At 37.3% G+C, this 15,507-nt stretch overlaps 1 protein-coding gene across 1 annotated transcript in view; it reads left to right on the forward strand.

Moving 5' to 3' along the window:
* LOC142195075 (uncharacterized) overlaps positions 1 to 13,065 on the forward strand; it is a 61,976-nt gene extending 48,911 nt beyond the window's left edge. The window contains exons 13-15 of the mRNA XM_075264591.1: positions 11,306 to 11,514; positions 11,633 to 11,839; positions 12,697 to 13,065. Of these exons, the coding sequence (XP_075120692.1) occupies positions 11,306 to 11,514; positions 11,633 to 11,839; positions 12,697 to 12,984 (704 nt within the window). The 3' untranslated portion in view covers positions 12,985 to 13,065. The remainder of the gene's footprint in view (positions 1 to 11,305; positions 11,515 to 11,632; positions 11,840 to 12,696) is intronic.
* The last annotated feature ends 2,442 nt before the right edge of the window (positions 13,066 to 15,507 follow it).

Consider the following 15,507-nt stretch of genomic DNA (forward strand, 5'->3'; position numbering starts at 1 on the left):
GTGCAAAAATATGGGCACCTCAACAGAAAAGTGACATTAATATTTAGTACATCCTCCTTTTGCAAAGATAACAGTCTCTAGTTGCTTCCTGTAGCTTTTAATCAGTTCCTGGATCCTGGATAAAGGTATTTTGGACCATTTCTTTCTACAAAACAATTCAAGTTCAGTTAAGTTTGATGGTCGCCGAACATGGACAGCCCGCTCTCAAATGATCTGAAAACAAAGATTGTTCAACATAGTTGTTCAGGGGAAGGATACAAAACGTTGTCTCAGAGATTTAACCTGTCAGTTTCCACTGTGAGGAACATAGTAAGGAAATGGAAGACCACAGGGACAGTTCTTGTTAAGCCCAGAAGTGGCAGGCCAAGAAAAATATCATCAAATTATTATTATTATTATTTAAATTATTTATTTATTATTATTATTTAAAAATTATATCAGAAAGGCAGAGAAGAAGAATGGTGAGAACAGTCAAGGACAATCCACAGACCACCTCCAAAGAGCTGCAGCATCATCTTGCTGCAGATGGTGTCACTGTGCATCAGTCAGCAATACAGCGCACTTTGCACAAGGAGAAGCTGTATGGGAGAGTGATGAGAAAGAAGCCGTTTCTGCACGTACGCCACAAATAGAGTTGCCTGAGGTATGCAAAAGCACATTTGGAGAAGCCAACTTCATTGCATGGCGTCCAAAAAGAAACAGCATTCCAAGAAAAACATTTGCTACCCACTGTAAAATTTGGTGGAGGTTCCATCATGCTTTGGGGCTGTGTGGCCAATGCCGGCACCGGGAATCTTGTTAAAGTTGAGGGTCGCATGGATTCCACTCAGTATCAGCAGATTCTTGAGAATAATGTTCAAGAATCAGTGACGAAGTTGAAGTTACGCCGGGGATGGATATTTCAGCAAGACAATGATCCAAAACACTGCTCCAAATCAACTCAGGCATTCATGCAGAGGAACAATTACAATCATGAAGAAAGAGAAAAGTAGGTATCTTCTACATCCGATTTTCCATAAGACTTAACTTTTATTCCATTTGTCGATTAAAAATTATAAGTTACAGTGTAGAAAAGACAGAAAATACATCGTGGGATAGTCAATAAAAACCGCAGCTCAAAACTGACGCGTTTCGGGTTGCATATGAACCCTTAATCATAGCATGGCTACAAGAAAATATGCTCTGAAAAGGCTATGCTAACTTCGATTTATATACCCAGGTCACCAGCTGCAATCAATGTGCTGAAAATACTTACGTTCCAGGATGTCTTCCTGATCTGCTAGTTTGTATAAACAATAAAGTTTTGTTTGAATTCAACTCTGTGTGTCTCTAAAACATTCGTATATTCAATTTATGCCTAAATATATAAATATAAATATATAATATATATATATATATATATATTATATAAATATATAAATATATATATATTTAGGCATAAATTGAATATACGAATGTTTTAGAGACACACAGAGTTGAATTCAAACAAAACTTTATTGTTTATACAAACTAGCAGATCAGGAAGACATCCTGGAACGTAAGTATTTTCAGCACATTGATTGCAGCTGGTGACCTGGGTATATAAATCGAAGTTAGCATAGCCTTTTCAGAGCATATTTTCTTGTAGCCATGCTATGATTAAGGGTTCATATGCAACCCGAAACGCGTCAGTTTTGAGCTGCGGTTTTTATTGACTATCCCACGATGTATTTTCTGTCTTTTCTACACTGTAACTTATAATTTTTAATCGACAAATGGAATAAAAGTTAAGTCTTATGGAAAATCGGATGTAGAAGATACCTACTTTTCTCTTTCTTCATGATTCATTGAGCTTTGCAAAGTCCCAAAGCCAGGGTCTCACACTCCGAAGCATTCCAAAGCCGCATGGTGAGTTAACCATTTCAATACTATTTTTCTTGAACAATTACAATGTTCTGGAATGGCCATCCCAGTCCCCAGACCTGAATATCATTGAACATCTGTGGGATGATTTGAAGCGGGCTGTCCATGCTCGGCGACCATCTAACTTAACTGAACTTGAATTGTTTGTCCAAAATACCTTTATCCAGGATCCAGGAACTGATTAAAAGCTACAGGAAGCGACTAGAGGCTGTTATCTTTGCAAAAGGAGGATCTACTAAATATTAATGTCACTTTTCTGTTGAGGTGCCCATACTTTTGCACCGGTCAAATTTTGGTTTAATGCATATTGCACATTTTCTGTTAGTACAATAAACCTCATTTCAATCCTGAAATATTACTGTGTCCATCAGTTATTAGATATATCAAACTGAAATGGCTGCTGCAAACACCAAAATATTTAGAACTAAAAATGATTAAGATTAATAGGGGTGCCCAAACTTTTTCATAGGACTGTACCTGGTTTTATTTGCCTCAAATAAACTCTGCTTTTATTGGATCAAAGGTGTGCTGGACTTTCTTCCTGCTAATACTGTTCTCTGTGCTACTGGAACTTGTTTGGTCATTACCAGTGGCGTAACTACCGAGGTAGCAGGGGTAGCAGCTGCCACAGGGCCCGGGACATTAGGAGCCCGGCGACAGTCACTACACCTGCGTGTTTTTTTCCTTAATAGGCCGTTACCGACTGGAGATACTTCAGCCAGTAACAGGCCCCAGGGCCGGCGTTGGTGGGGCGGGGGGGAACTGGGTAATTTCCCAGGGGCCCCATACTTTCCCTACTATAAGGAGAAGATCGACAGCCAGAAATCATCTGCAGATGCAGGGGCTGCCGATCGCTTCTTGTAAAGTTTCCTGCACACAGCAGCTTCATGTGCCGCCCCTCCCCCTCCTCAGCATCGGAGTGTGAGAGGAGAAGTCGATGTAGCTGCTCTCTTCACTGCCAGACAGCTGCCCAGAAGTTTCCTCCATGCCCTGGGCACCCAGCCATTCAGCCACATGTAAGTATATTTTTGGGTAAAATATGTATAAATGTGTATGTGTGTTTACATTATGTGTCTTATATACTGTGTGATTCCTGTATGTGTGTAGATAGGTGTGTATATGTTGTATTCAGTCCTATGAAAAAGTTTGGGCACCCCTATTAATCTTAATCATTTTTAGTTCTAAATATTTTGGTGTTTGCAGCAGCCATTTCAGTTTGATATATCTAATAACTGATGGACACAGTAATATTTCAGGATTGAAATGAGGTTTATTGTACTAACAGAAAATGTGCAATATGCATTAAACCAAAATTTGATCGGTGCAAAAGTCTGGGCACCTCAACAGAAAAGTGACATTAATATTTAGTAGATCCTCCTTTTGCCTCTAGTCGCTTTCTGTAGCTTTTAATCAGTTCCTGGATGAAGGGATTTTGAACCATTCCTCTTTACAAAACAATTCAAGTTCAGTTAAGTTTGATGGTCGCCGAGCATGGACAGCCCCAAATGATCTGAAAACAAAGATTGTTCAACATAGTTGTTCAGGGGAAGGATACAAAAAGTTGTCTCAGAGATTTAACCTGTCAGTTTCCACTGTGAGGAACATAGTAAGGAAATGGAAGACAACAGGGACAGTTCTTGTTAAGCCCAGAAGTGGCAGGCCAAGAAAAATATCAGAAAGGCAGAGAAGAAGAATGGTGAGAACAGTCAAGGACAATCCACAGACCACCTCCAAAGAGCTGCAGCATCATCTTGCTGCAGATGGTGTCACTGTGCATCGGTCAACAATACAGCGCACTTTGCACAAGGAGGAGCTGTACGGGAGAGTGATGAGAAAGAAGCCGTTTCTGCAAGCACGCCACAAACAGAGTCGCCTGAGGTATGCAAAAGCACATTTGGACAAGCCAGCTTCATTTTGGAAGAAGGTCCTGTGGACTGATGAAACAAAGATTGAGTTGTTTGGTCCTACAAAAAGACGTTATGCATGGCGTCCAAAAAAAACAGCATTCCAAGAAAAACACTTGCTACCCACTGTAAAATTTGGTGGTTCCATTATGCTTTGGGGCTGTGTGGCCAATGCCGGCACCAGGAATCTTGTTAAAGTTGAGGGTCGCATGGATTCCACTCAGTATCAGCAGATTCTTGAGAATAACGTTCAAGAATCAGTAACGAAGTTGAAGTTACGCCGGGAATGGATATTTCAGCAAGACAATGATCCAAAACACCGTTCCAAATCGACTCAGGCATTCATGCAGAGGAACAATTACAATGTTATGGAATGGCCATCCCAGTCTCCAGACCTGAATATCATTGAACATCTGTGGGATGATGTGAAGTGGGCTGTCCATGCTCGGCGACCATCAAACTTAACTGAACTTGAATTGTTTATTTAAAAAGGAATGGTCCAAAATCCCTTCATCCAGGATCCAGGAACTGATTAAAAGCTACAGGAAGCGACTAGGGGCAAAAGGAGGATCTACTAAATATTAAAGTCACTTTTCTGTTGAGGTGCCCAGACTTTTGCACCGGTCAAATTTTGGTTTAATGCATATTGCACATTTTCTGTTAGTACAATAAACCTCATTTCAATCCTGAAATATTACTGTGTCCATCAGTTATTAGATATATCAAACTGAAATGGCTGCTGCAAACACCAAAATATTTAGAACTAAAAATGATTAAGATTAATAGGGGTGCCCAAACTTTTTCATAGGACTGTATGACTGTATGTGTGTGAATAGATGTGTATATGTGTGTTAAATATTATATATTTACAATATTCTCTAGCAGACATGGGGTTAACACTCTACTGACATCATATCTGTTGTATTTTGGGTACATGGGTGCGGTTAGAGTACACCATTTTAGAAATCTCCCTACATAGCTGTAACATGGAAGGTAACACCCACTCTCATGAATATAAATGAGTGACAGACACACACGTCGTGGTCGTCATCCATGAGGGGGATCCATGGGGAATCTATGGCAGGTCTGTCTGCCATCCCTCTCTGTCATCCTGGACAAGATGTCGTGAATATCCCAAGTCCACCAACCAGATGACAAGCATGAACCAAGCTGTAACTACAAGATATCCAGATGATTTAACTTCTCTGAAGATGTAAGCTATTGACAATTGACTGATATTTGTGTTATTTGGACATTTTCCCTGTTCCTGTGTTTTCCTTCAAGATATTAATAAACCTCTACACTGATTTATAACAAGATGACTTCTTCCTATCGTGGACAAGGCCAGGTCCGGATATTTAACAGTGGACACAAGTCTCACCGGCAAATACAAGATATTTAACAGTGGCGAGCCAGCACGGTCGGTTTTTTTTTTCCTGTTTTTCTTGTTCCGTTCACTTGCAATTAAGGGGGAAGAGAGGAGTATTTTGCAAGTTGTATGAATTGCAAGATTCAGGAAGACTTCGAAAAGAACCTATATTGGTGAGATACAGATGACTGTTGTACGTGTTATATGATACGGAAGCCTGTGTGAGGAAAGCCTGTGAGGAAATACAGAAGGACCACAAGTGCCAGACGTACTGAGACGTTCTGATGACAGGGACCAACTGTTCCAAGGACAAGCTAAAGGTGAAGCTTTCTACAGTGGTGAGTAAAGATTTTACTTTTAAAGTATGGAAAAATTTGAGTCATTGTCTAAAAAATGTAACGTTGAGTTTAAAGTTGCGGCTAGTGACAATTTAGCGAGTATATGGCAAGATTTGTATACACAATGTGAGCAGGCAAATTCTAAGATTGAAAATAGAATTTGTTCTACAAAAGAGAAGCAGGTATTTAGGAATATAGCTTCTTTGGTAAAGATTTTTAATGACATGGTAACAGAAAAGAAATTAAGTAATAGTATGCATAAATCTGTTCAGACAGATGAGAAATCTCAATATGTTGATAAAGAGCACCATGTGGCAGTAATGGCCATAGATGGTGAGGAACAAATGATACAAGAAACTAAATTGAAATTAAAATCGCAGGAATATTTGATCAATCTGAGTAAAGCCATTCCCACATATGATGTAAAGATCCATGTGTGTAGAAACTCAGAAATTTTTGAAAGCCATGCAGAGAAATTTGATCTAAATATTGAACAGAGAAATAAACTGTTTAAATTATGGCTTCCTATTGATTTTACAGAACGTTTGTCTGCAAAAATGTCTTATGATAATGAGTCAAATGAATGGTTAAAAGACAGTGATGTGGAGAGATTAAAGAAACTAATCTGGTGCACTAGAGGTGACAGCATGCCAACACCTGATATACTGAATGAGATAAAGATTGGCAGAAAAGAATGTACATATGCATTCATGTCTAAATTTGAGAGAACATACAAAACTGTCATTCAAAAGGTGAACTCTTCATCTATGGTGAAAAGTTTTGTTAAAAAGTTCAAATTCTTGGATGCAGTCACCCTTGCCAGTGCGTCAGATAAGAAGACTTTATTTGAAGCTGCTAGTTTATTGGACATGGCCAGAACACATGAGAGACAAATGGCAAAAGCAAACCGAGTATGTCCAAAGCAAAAAGCAAAGCCTATTAAAAGGCATCTGTCAAATCCGGTTATAGTGTCCCCTATTTGTAGGAGGAAAGGTATTGGCCAAAGTGACAAAATCTATGAGAAACGTAGGAAATTACATGTTGCATATAAACCATATGCCATGCAAGAAAATCCACAAATTGAAATTCCATTATTAACTGAAATTAAAGAATTGCAGCCAGCCAAATCTATTGAGTATCTGCAAAAGAATGTATCTGGGAATGTACCAGTTGTCTCCAAAATGTCAGATCTTCCCAGTAACCAAGAGGAATTTGAGCTACCTAATATTTTTAGGAAAAGGGCAAGCTTGGCATTCTCTAATGACCTGGTGGAGTTATTGTGGGATGTGATTGACAGGAAGGTCAGGGGTCGAGTTTAAAAGTATCTCTGAAGGAATGACTGTCTATTGAGTATTTGCTTATGTACTATCTGGCTATGTAAAGAGAAATCCCTTTTACATGAGGAGAAGTCCAATGATCAGGTATAACCCACATGATTATGTGATAATGTTTGTAAAATAATCCTAATTATGCTATTGTGAATAATACTATGGATCATATTATTATATATATACACACACATATAGGAGGAGAGCCTGATGTGTGGTGACAGATTTTTGTCATAGTCCACTCTCTGGATGCAGAGAGAGGAGGAACATGTTATGTACATTATATGAATATGATCAAATAGTACTAGGGATCCATAAAGTTATTAAATTTTCCATTGGTTAAAATCATTATTGTATTAATTTGGTTTTTGCTAAAGTTTATCTATTTTTCAGATCAGAAATGTCATATATGGAAAAATGGATCAGTTCAATCAGTGATGTCCGTTCATTCATCATTCTTTCCTTCTAGCTAAAAGAATGCATGGAGTGTCTAACGATTAATGAGTAAACAAATTAACATGGTGTGACTAATAACAATGCATGATAAAGTGATAGAAGTTCTAACTTACCTCAAGCATGTTTTTCAATAGTTTCATGTAAAGTCCATGTTTTTAGGATTTTCAAGTTATAATCCATTTTGTTTAAAGGCATGCAACTAGGCATGGAGCTCTTACTGTGAATTAAGTGTTCGTTCATGTGGTCAGTTGATTGACAGCAACACATTGTGACCTGTGACCCTGATGGGCTGGTCAGTATAAGTGTTAAGTGTTATGTGTCGAGTCGACTGGTGTATACAACAGATCTGTGACATCACAAATAGGCCTAAGAAAATCAGGATGCATCCAACAAGGAAAAAAGGAAAATATATCCAACAAAGAGACGTCTATTTTCTTTCTACTGTCTATTTTCTTTTTCTATTTCTTTCTATTTTTTATCTTATATGATCCTCTATATTAAATTGGGAAATTAGCAAATATATGTGAAATCCATTGAAAGGAACCTCATATGAAAACCAAGTGTTTAAGTCACATGAGCTGAGAGAAAAGGTGACAGCTGCACTACAAAGCAAGGTTATTTTAGGTGAACATTCTGTAGGAAAAAGTAGCTTTTGAGAAGATACAGATAATCTTCAATATATTTGTTCAAACCTGACAAATAATAAAGGTTTATTGTGGTAATTGGATCATGGGATAATAAATATATTAGTTATGGTGGGAAAATCTAGTTAGCTATAGCCAGTATTGCAGTATTGATTTATTGTATTATTATTCATTATGTATTCTTACATGTACACACACACTTGCATACACTTACACACATCAACATCTACAAACATTGGGAAAACAAACATTGGGAAAACAAACATTGGGAAAAATATGTCTTATATGCAAATGAGATAAGCTAATCATCTTCATGAAAGGAGAAGCATAATATCATCAAAGGATATGGGATATCAAGAGAGATAGTCTCTGGTTTATTCTTCAAACTTCTGATTATAGGATGTGACATATTTTGAAAAGTTTATGTTTATATACTTATTTCATATATATGGTATTCATATACAGCCAGTACACAAGAATATATACAGTTAAGTTTAAGACAGAGACAAGAGTGTGTTGGCACAAGTGTTGTCTCTATTCTTGGTATTGGAGGTATCTGAAAGGTTAAGAAGGTCACAGGAATCTGTGAAGAGACGAGGTGTTAAGAGGAAACTTTAGGCACATACGTTTTTATGAATAAAGGTTAATATTGTGTCTCAGATAAAGAACACAATGATATTTAATAAATGAATGTTTAAAATAAAATAATATCTTATTAAAAAGGAAATAAAGTGATTAAACTTTAGAAAATGTATGATAAGTATGATAACACATTCATATAGGAATATATGTTTAGTATAATTGGTGAAAAGTTCTAACTAAAGAATAAATATAGTGATTGTCTATAGAATGGTAATTAATAATCACATTATATTTCAGAGTTATGTTGCAATTTGTCATCACAAGTAAATTACACATATATATTCATACATATAGATATAAAGATATATATATGTTGATATATGATGTTTATATAGATTATTGTATCCAAAGTACTATTATCAGATAGTTTGATAAATGTATTGAATATCAATATTTTATAAGTCAAATATAAATATTGATACAATATAAAGAGAAGTATGATATATAAATGAGTGGTATGGTACACTGTGATATTATAGTTTAGTTAATTGCCTAGTTTGGCTTAGTTATTAGGGAAAGAAAACTTTTCTTCAATCAAGTCCAAGATTATGAGAAAGTTTGATATCAAATGTTAATAAAAAGACTTTGACAGTTACAAGAAGAAGATGTGCGGGAAAAGACAAAATCTGAAGGTATGATGCTATATGCTTAAGCTTATGCCAAGGACTGTGTTTAAAAATTATTGCTGGAGTTTGGAACCTTTGATCAACAGATGATTGGACAGATATAAAGACGTCCTCATCAATGTTTGGTGGAATCCTTTCTATTTCAAGACTTCAAGTTGTTTGTACGCAAAAGGGTTATGAATGATAAAACCCGAACACAGATATTGTGTATCCAAGAGACTGAGATTCCAGGACTGAACCTTACTGACAAGCAGCAGGGATGATGTCAGAATTCACACTTGCCTTGCTTTTGCAGTATTGCTCCAGAAGTGTCACATGATTGTACAGTGACAGGAGGTCAAGGTAATTACAGAAGGAAACCCTTCTACAGTCTATGTCTTGGTGAAGTGAAACATAACATATGGACTTTGCTGTTATATCAATATCTTCATAATATGAACTTTAATGGACAATGTTATAATATCTGCACAACACGGAGGAAATCTAAAGGACTTTAAGTCAAGAACTACATTTGTGGTAATAAGCCTTCTATTATGATGGAAGAAGAGATGACCAGAAGACCAGACGATGAAATAAGAGCCTTCATCAGGTGTAGGTTAGATAGTGGATCAAATTGTTTCCATCTTTGATCACAGTTTACCATAACATAACATAACATTTATTAATGTCAAAATGTATTGCAAATTGATGAAATTATTGTTACATGGACAATCAATGAAAATTAAGTTCCAGCAAAGAAGAAAGAAGATATAATCTAATTGTATGAATATTGTTGTATGGTATATCTTGAGAGTTCAAACAGATATTTCACTCTCAAAAGGGGGAAATGTTAAATATTATATATTTACAATATTCTCTAGCAGACATGGGGTTAACACTCTACTGACATCATATCTGTTGTATTTTGGGTACATGGGTGCGGTTAGAGTACACCATTTTAGAAATCTCCCTACATAGCTGTAACATGGAAGGTAACACCCACTCTCATGAATATAAATGAGTGACAGACACACACGTCGTGGTCGTCATCCATGAGGGGGATCCATGGGGAATCTATGGCAGGTCTGTCTGCCATCCCTCTCTGTCATCCTGGACAAGATGTCGTGAATATCCCAAGTCCACCAACCAGATGACAAGCATGAACCAAGCTGTAACTACAAGATATCCAGATGATTTAACTTCTCTGAAGATGTAAGCTATTGACAATTGACTGATATTTGTGTTATTTGGACATTTTCCCTGTTCCTGTGTTTTCCTTCAAGATATTAATAAACCTCTACACTGATTTATAACAAGATGACTTCTTCCTATCGTGGACAAGGCCAGGTCCGGATATTTAACAGTGGACACAAGTCTCACCGGCAAATACAAGATATTTAACAATGTGTAAGTATATACAGCATATCAATGTCTATCTATCTGTCTGTCTATCTATCTGTTTTTGCTTTTATACATGTCTACCATTATACATACTAGAATTGTTTTTTATAATGTGATGCTTAGGCCCGGTTCACATCTGCGCTCAGGTTTCCGTTCGTGGAGTCTGCTTGGGGACCCCCCAAACGGAAACCTATACGCATTAAAAAGAGGTTACCTTCAGTGTCTCCAATTATTATACTCTGTGGTCTGAGAAGACCCCAGAGTATAATAATGGTTCATGGGTGTTCATTATGGGGCATAATACTGTGTGCAGGGGCCACTATGGGGCATAATAGAGCACGCAGGAAAGCAGCGGGGGGGGGGGGGGGGGATGTCGGTCGGTCAAGGTCTTTGGTGTCGGTCGGGAAGGGAGGGGGGCCCATGTCAAACGTTCACCACGGGGCCCCGCCATTCCTAGTTACTCCACTGGTCATTACATGTACTACAACAGTTGAGTGCGACAAGAGTAGAGCCGGTCTATGACTGTCAACAGAATTTTTTTCTTTTTTCATGTTTCCGCTTTGTAATAACTGTAGCTGCCATTAGGTTGGTATTCAGTTGTAATAATTGGTATATTTATTATTGACACTAGCATACTAGATATGTTCCGATAGTTGTCCATGTTTGACTGTACTGATTCAATTGTCTTTATGTTTGCTTATCTTATTACCTCTCAGCTGCAGGCCATCCACTTGTCTTATTGTTATTTAACGCTGGACCTCTAGATGTTTCCTGGGCTCAGAACAGTGATGGTGTCCATGCTATCTTGGAGTGTTTTTTTCCTGCCCAAGCTGCAGGAACTGCTATTGCTAAAATTTTAACAGGATCCGATGGAGCTAACCCAGCTGGCAGGCTTCCAGCAACATGGCCAATGGGGATGGAACAGGTAAATATTTCAGTCATATGGATATCTTTTAGTAGTTTTAGTGTCAATACTTCATAAAAATGTTTTTCTTGGTCTGCACTTAAAATATAAATGTGTTAATGTTTGTTTTCTGTCTAAGGTGCCAGCAATGGAAAACTACACTATGCAGGGACGTACATACCGTTATTATGGAAATCAGGTTCCTCTTTATCCCTTTGGGTTTGGACTTTCCTATACTTCCTTTCAATACAGTGATTTAGTGGTGACTCCAAGCACCCTGCAAATTTGTGAAACCCTTGATTTATCCGTGCAGGTGAAAAATTCAGGCTCAAGAACAGGAGATGAGGTGAGACACAAACTATATGCATTGCATATTTCATAAAATGTATGTTTTTATATACAGGAAGATTACATAACAGGTTAGAGATTATAGTTTATTAAGAGCAAAGATTTATGTTAATGTACGTATATACAGTTTAAGGTTGCCATTAAGCAAATCTTGGTGATCAAAGTCAATAGTTTGGGCATACATGTCTCACAGATTACAGTAGATTGTGTTGGCCTTTAATATTTGGTTTCAGCACAGACTGAGGTGGATTTTGACTACTATGCCACCCCTATGAAATTAATGTGATTTTCGCAGATATATTCAGCTTACTGACTTATTATAAAAAGTGACCTTCTGATTATAGTGTTTTATGGCTAAACTGCGTCATAGTATTCCATGATGAAACCACCTGCAAGGACAATCTGGAAAATGTTGTTTTAATATAAGAAGTATACTGGGGCACAAATGTCGTAAAATTAACAACAGATATCTTTATTAAAGTCTACAAATATTTAAAGTTTAAAATAAAACACAATAAATAGAGAACAATATATTAAAGTCAGTACAATGAGCAACATGAGCTCTTGTACATGACATGATCAGTGTCGCCGTAACATCACATGATCATCTCTTCCCAGGATCACTATAAATGATCATGACCTATATCTCCATATTAATGATAAAAAGGTGGAACAGTATAAGGAAAAAGAATGAAGGTAACATGATCCAGAAAAATTAGCTGTCAGCTATCTGATGAATCTTATTTCCTTTATTCTATGAATATAAATAGAAAGTTATATTATAGAACATTTTAGCTTCCTTATTACTGCTGTCACAAACGTAGGATGATCATGACTTCTGCATCTTTCTCACAGGTGATACAAGTGTACATGAGCTGGTCAAATGCATCTGTGGCAGTTCCTCAGTGGCAGTTAGTAGGTGTTCAGCGTGTAACAATTCCACAGGGTGGATCTGTAAAGGTATCTCTTTCGATTCTGCCCCGGCAGCGAGCAGTTTGGACAAATCATTGGACTCTTGAACCAGGAAAATTTAGCGTTTATGTTGGGGGTCAGCAACCTTTTCAAGTCACAAAAGTTCCATCCAACGTCTTACAGACATGCTTTACGGTAGAGGGGGAAGCATGCGCTCTAAACATATGCTGAACAGACACTGCCCTCTTTTTTCACCAAATCATGCTGTCTCTGAATAAAAACATCTCCATTCACTAGAGCTGAGCCTAATTCATTTTACAGGCAGTTGCAAAACTGTTTTTACTTGGCTCCACATTGTCCAGTTGTGTTTTGTGAGAAAGATCACAATAAAACCTATGTAAAATACAACTTGTATGATTTACTACAGGAATGTTTCAGCATACACCTAATGCATTGTGCTCAGTGCTTAAATTGGGAAAAAAAATTAGGGGGAACTCTGGAATAATTAACCCTCCTCCCCCCGAGACCTACTTTGGACTACTTACCAATACCAACAAAAATTCCTTTTTTTTACTGCTGTCAGAATAAAGAGAAAATAAATGTCATGAACCCAACCAGAAGGTTATTTTTGTCTAAATGTCTATGATCTACACCATTTGTAGCCGCTGATAAGGTTTGCTGTTCATTTTGCTACTTTAGGGAGCCTTCACACGGAGTAATAAGGCTGGTCTTACACGACCGTAGTGGTTTTTGCGGTCCGCAATTTGCGGATCCGCAACACAAATTTCACTTTAAAAATTAATTCCGCAGACTTCCGCAAAGTGCATCCGCAACGTTTCGTGTGTATCAGTATTATGCGGATCCGTGGATGCATATTACGCGCGTCATACATTGAAAGCAATAGGGAAAAAAGCCTCCCATTGATTTCAATGGGGAGCACACGTACCATTCTGGGAAGCTGCAAAAAATTATTGGGAAAAAAAATCAAATGGAATTGGAGAAAAACTGCATTTGTGCAACTGTTTTTTTATAGGCTTTATTTTTACGGCCTTCAAACTGACATGTCACCTGTATTTTATAGGTTGGTATGATTCTAGCAATATCCAATTTATATAATGTTTGTTTTACATTTTAACATCGTTAAAAAAAAAATCCAAAACTTTGAAAAAAATTTTTTTAAAAAATCACCATATTCTAACACTTTTTTATATTTCTGTGTACAGGGATGCTTACGCATTTTTTTGGGGGGGGGTTCACAGAGCTACTTGTACTTTTTATTCATACCAATTTGGGGAATGTATATTGCTTTGATCGCTTTTTATCCAAATTTTTATAGGAGGCAAAATCATTTCATTTTTTTTTTGTCACTACAGCGTTCATCATATAAGAAAAATATTTTCATAAGTTTGTAGACCAAATGTTTAGGGACATAAGCATACTTAAGGTGTATGCGTTTCACTTTATTTTTTTTACTTTTATATGTGTTCTAGGGATATACAATTCATAGCAATGCTAATACATTTAGCAGAAATGCAGTGATTTCCAAAACGGTTGTGCTTTGGAAATCACAGTATGTCAATTATACCTACGGAAATTATGGCTATAGGTATAATGGAAGCAGAAAGTCCACATAGGAAAGCTCTGCAGAACTCCTGTGATAGACACTGCGGGGAAAAAAAACATAATGCATTACCACCGTGATTTTTCCTGCAACACTTTTTTGCTGTGGCCCACTACATGGGGCCTTAGCTTTTATAAAGCCTGAATGCCACCTTGATTAAATTAATTGCCCCCTTATATTATGCCCCTGATTCCCTCTGACATAAATTCTGCACCCCTAATGATGCCTTATATAAATGACCACCCCCTTATGTTCGTAATGCCACTTAATGGCCCTTTATATAAATAACCTCCTAACATACAACTTGTAGAGACATGACTGAAATCCCCGTTTCACCCACCAGTCTGGAGGATTCACTGTACAATACCCATGTAAGGAAATTGCTAGAGCAGCAATTCCCCAGTAGCTGCTGGTAAACCCTGGGGGAAGGAGCACAATAGACAGTGAGCCCTAAGCTGAAACCCCCCACTGTCCCTTCCTGTTTGCTGTTCCTATTCTAAGCAATAGGTGACAACTGGTCGACAAGCTCTACCAACATATATGTGATGACACAGAACACAGACAAGACAAACAACAACAAAGTCATCTGAAAACCTTTTATTCATTGGTCGCTACGAACCATAAAAACCTTACACAGCAGGAACACAAAGCAATAAAAACTGTACTTAATAATGACAATATAATCATCCGCAAAGCTGACAAGGGGAGCAGAGTGGTAGTTCGAAAGAGAGAAATTTATCTGCATAAAGCAACCAATATACTATCTGACACCAAGTATTATATTGCATTGCCCAAGGACCCCACAGAGCATCATTCCCAGGAATATCACACTTTAATCCAGAAAGGCTATACCTTAGGTAGTCTCAACTAAAAAGAAAAAGATTTTCTAACTAATTCAAACCCGACACCCACTATATTTTATCATCTCCACAAGATACACAAGAATTTGGCAAGTCCACCAGGGATACCAATAATTTCAGACATGAACTCTTTCACAAGAAACCTGTCACAATATATTGATCAATACCTATAAAAAATAGTAACCAAGTTACAATCTTACTTGCGAGATTCGGCTAGTCTCCTGATAGCGCTATTTCCAAAAGAATGGGAACCCACTTACTTATGGGCCACAC

This window comes from Leptodactylus fuscus, chromosome 2 (assembly GCF_031893055.1).
Source record: "Leptodactylus fuscus isolate aLepFus1 chromosome 2, aLepFus1.hap2, whole genome shotgun sequence".
NCBI lineage: Eukaryota > Metazoa > Chordata > Amphibia > Anura > Leptodactylidae > Leptodactylus > Leptodactylus fuscus.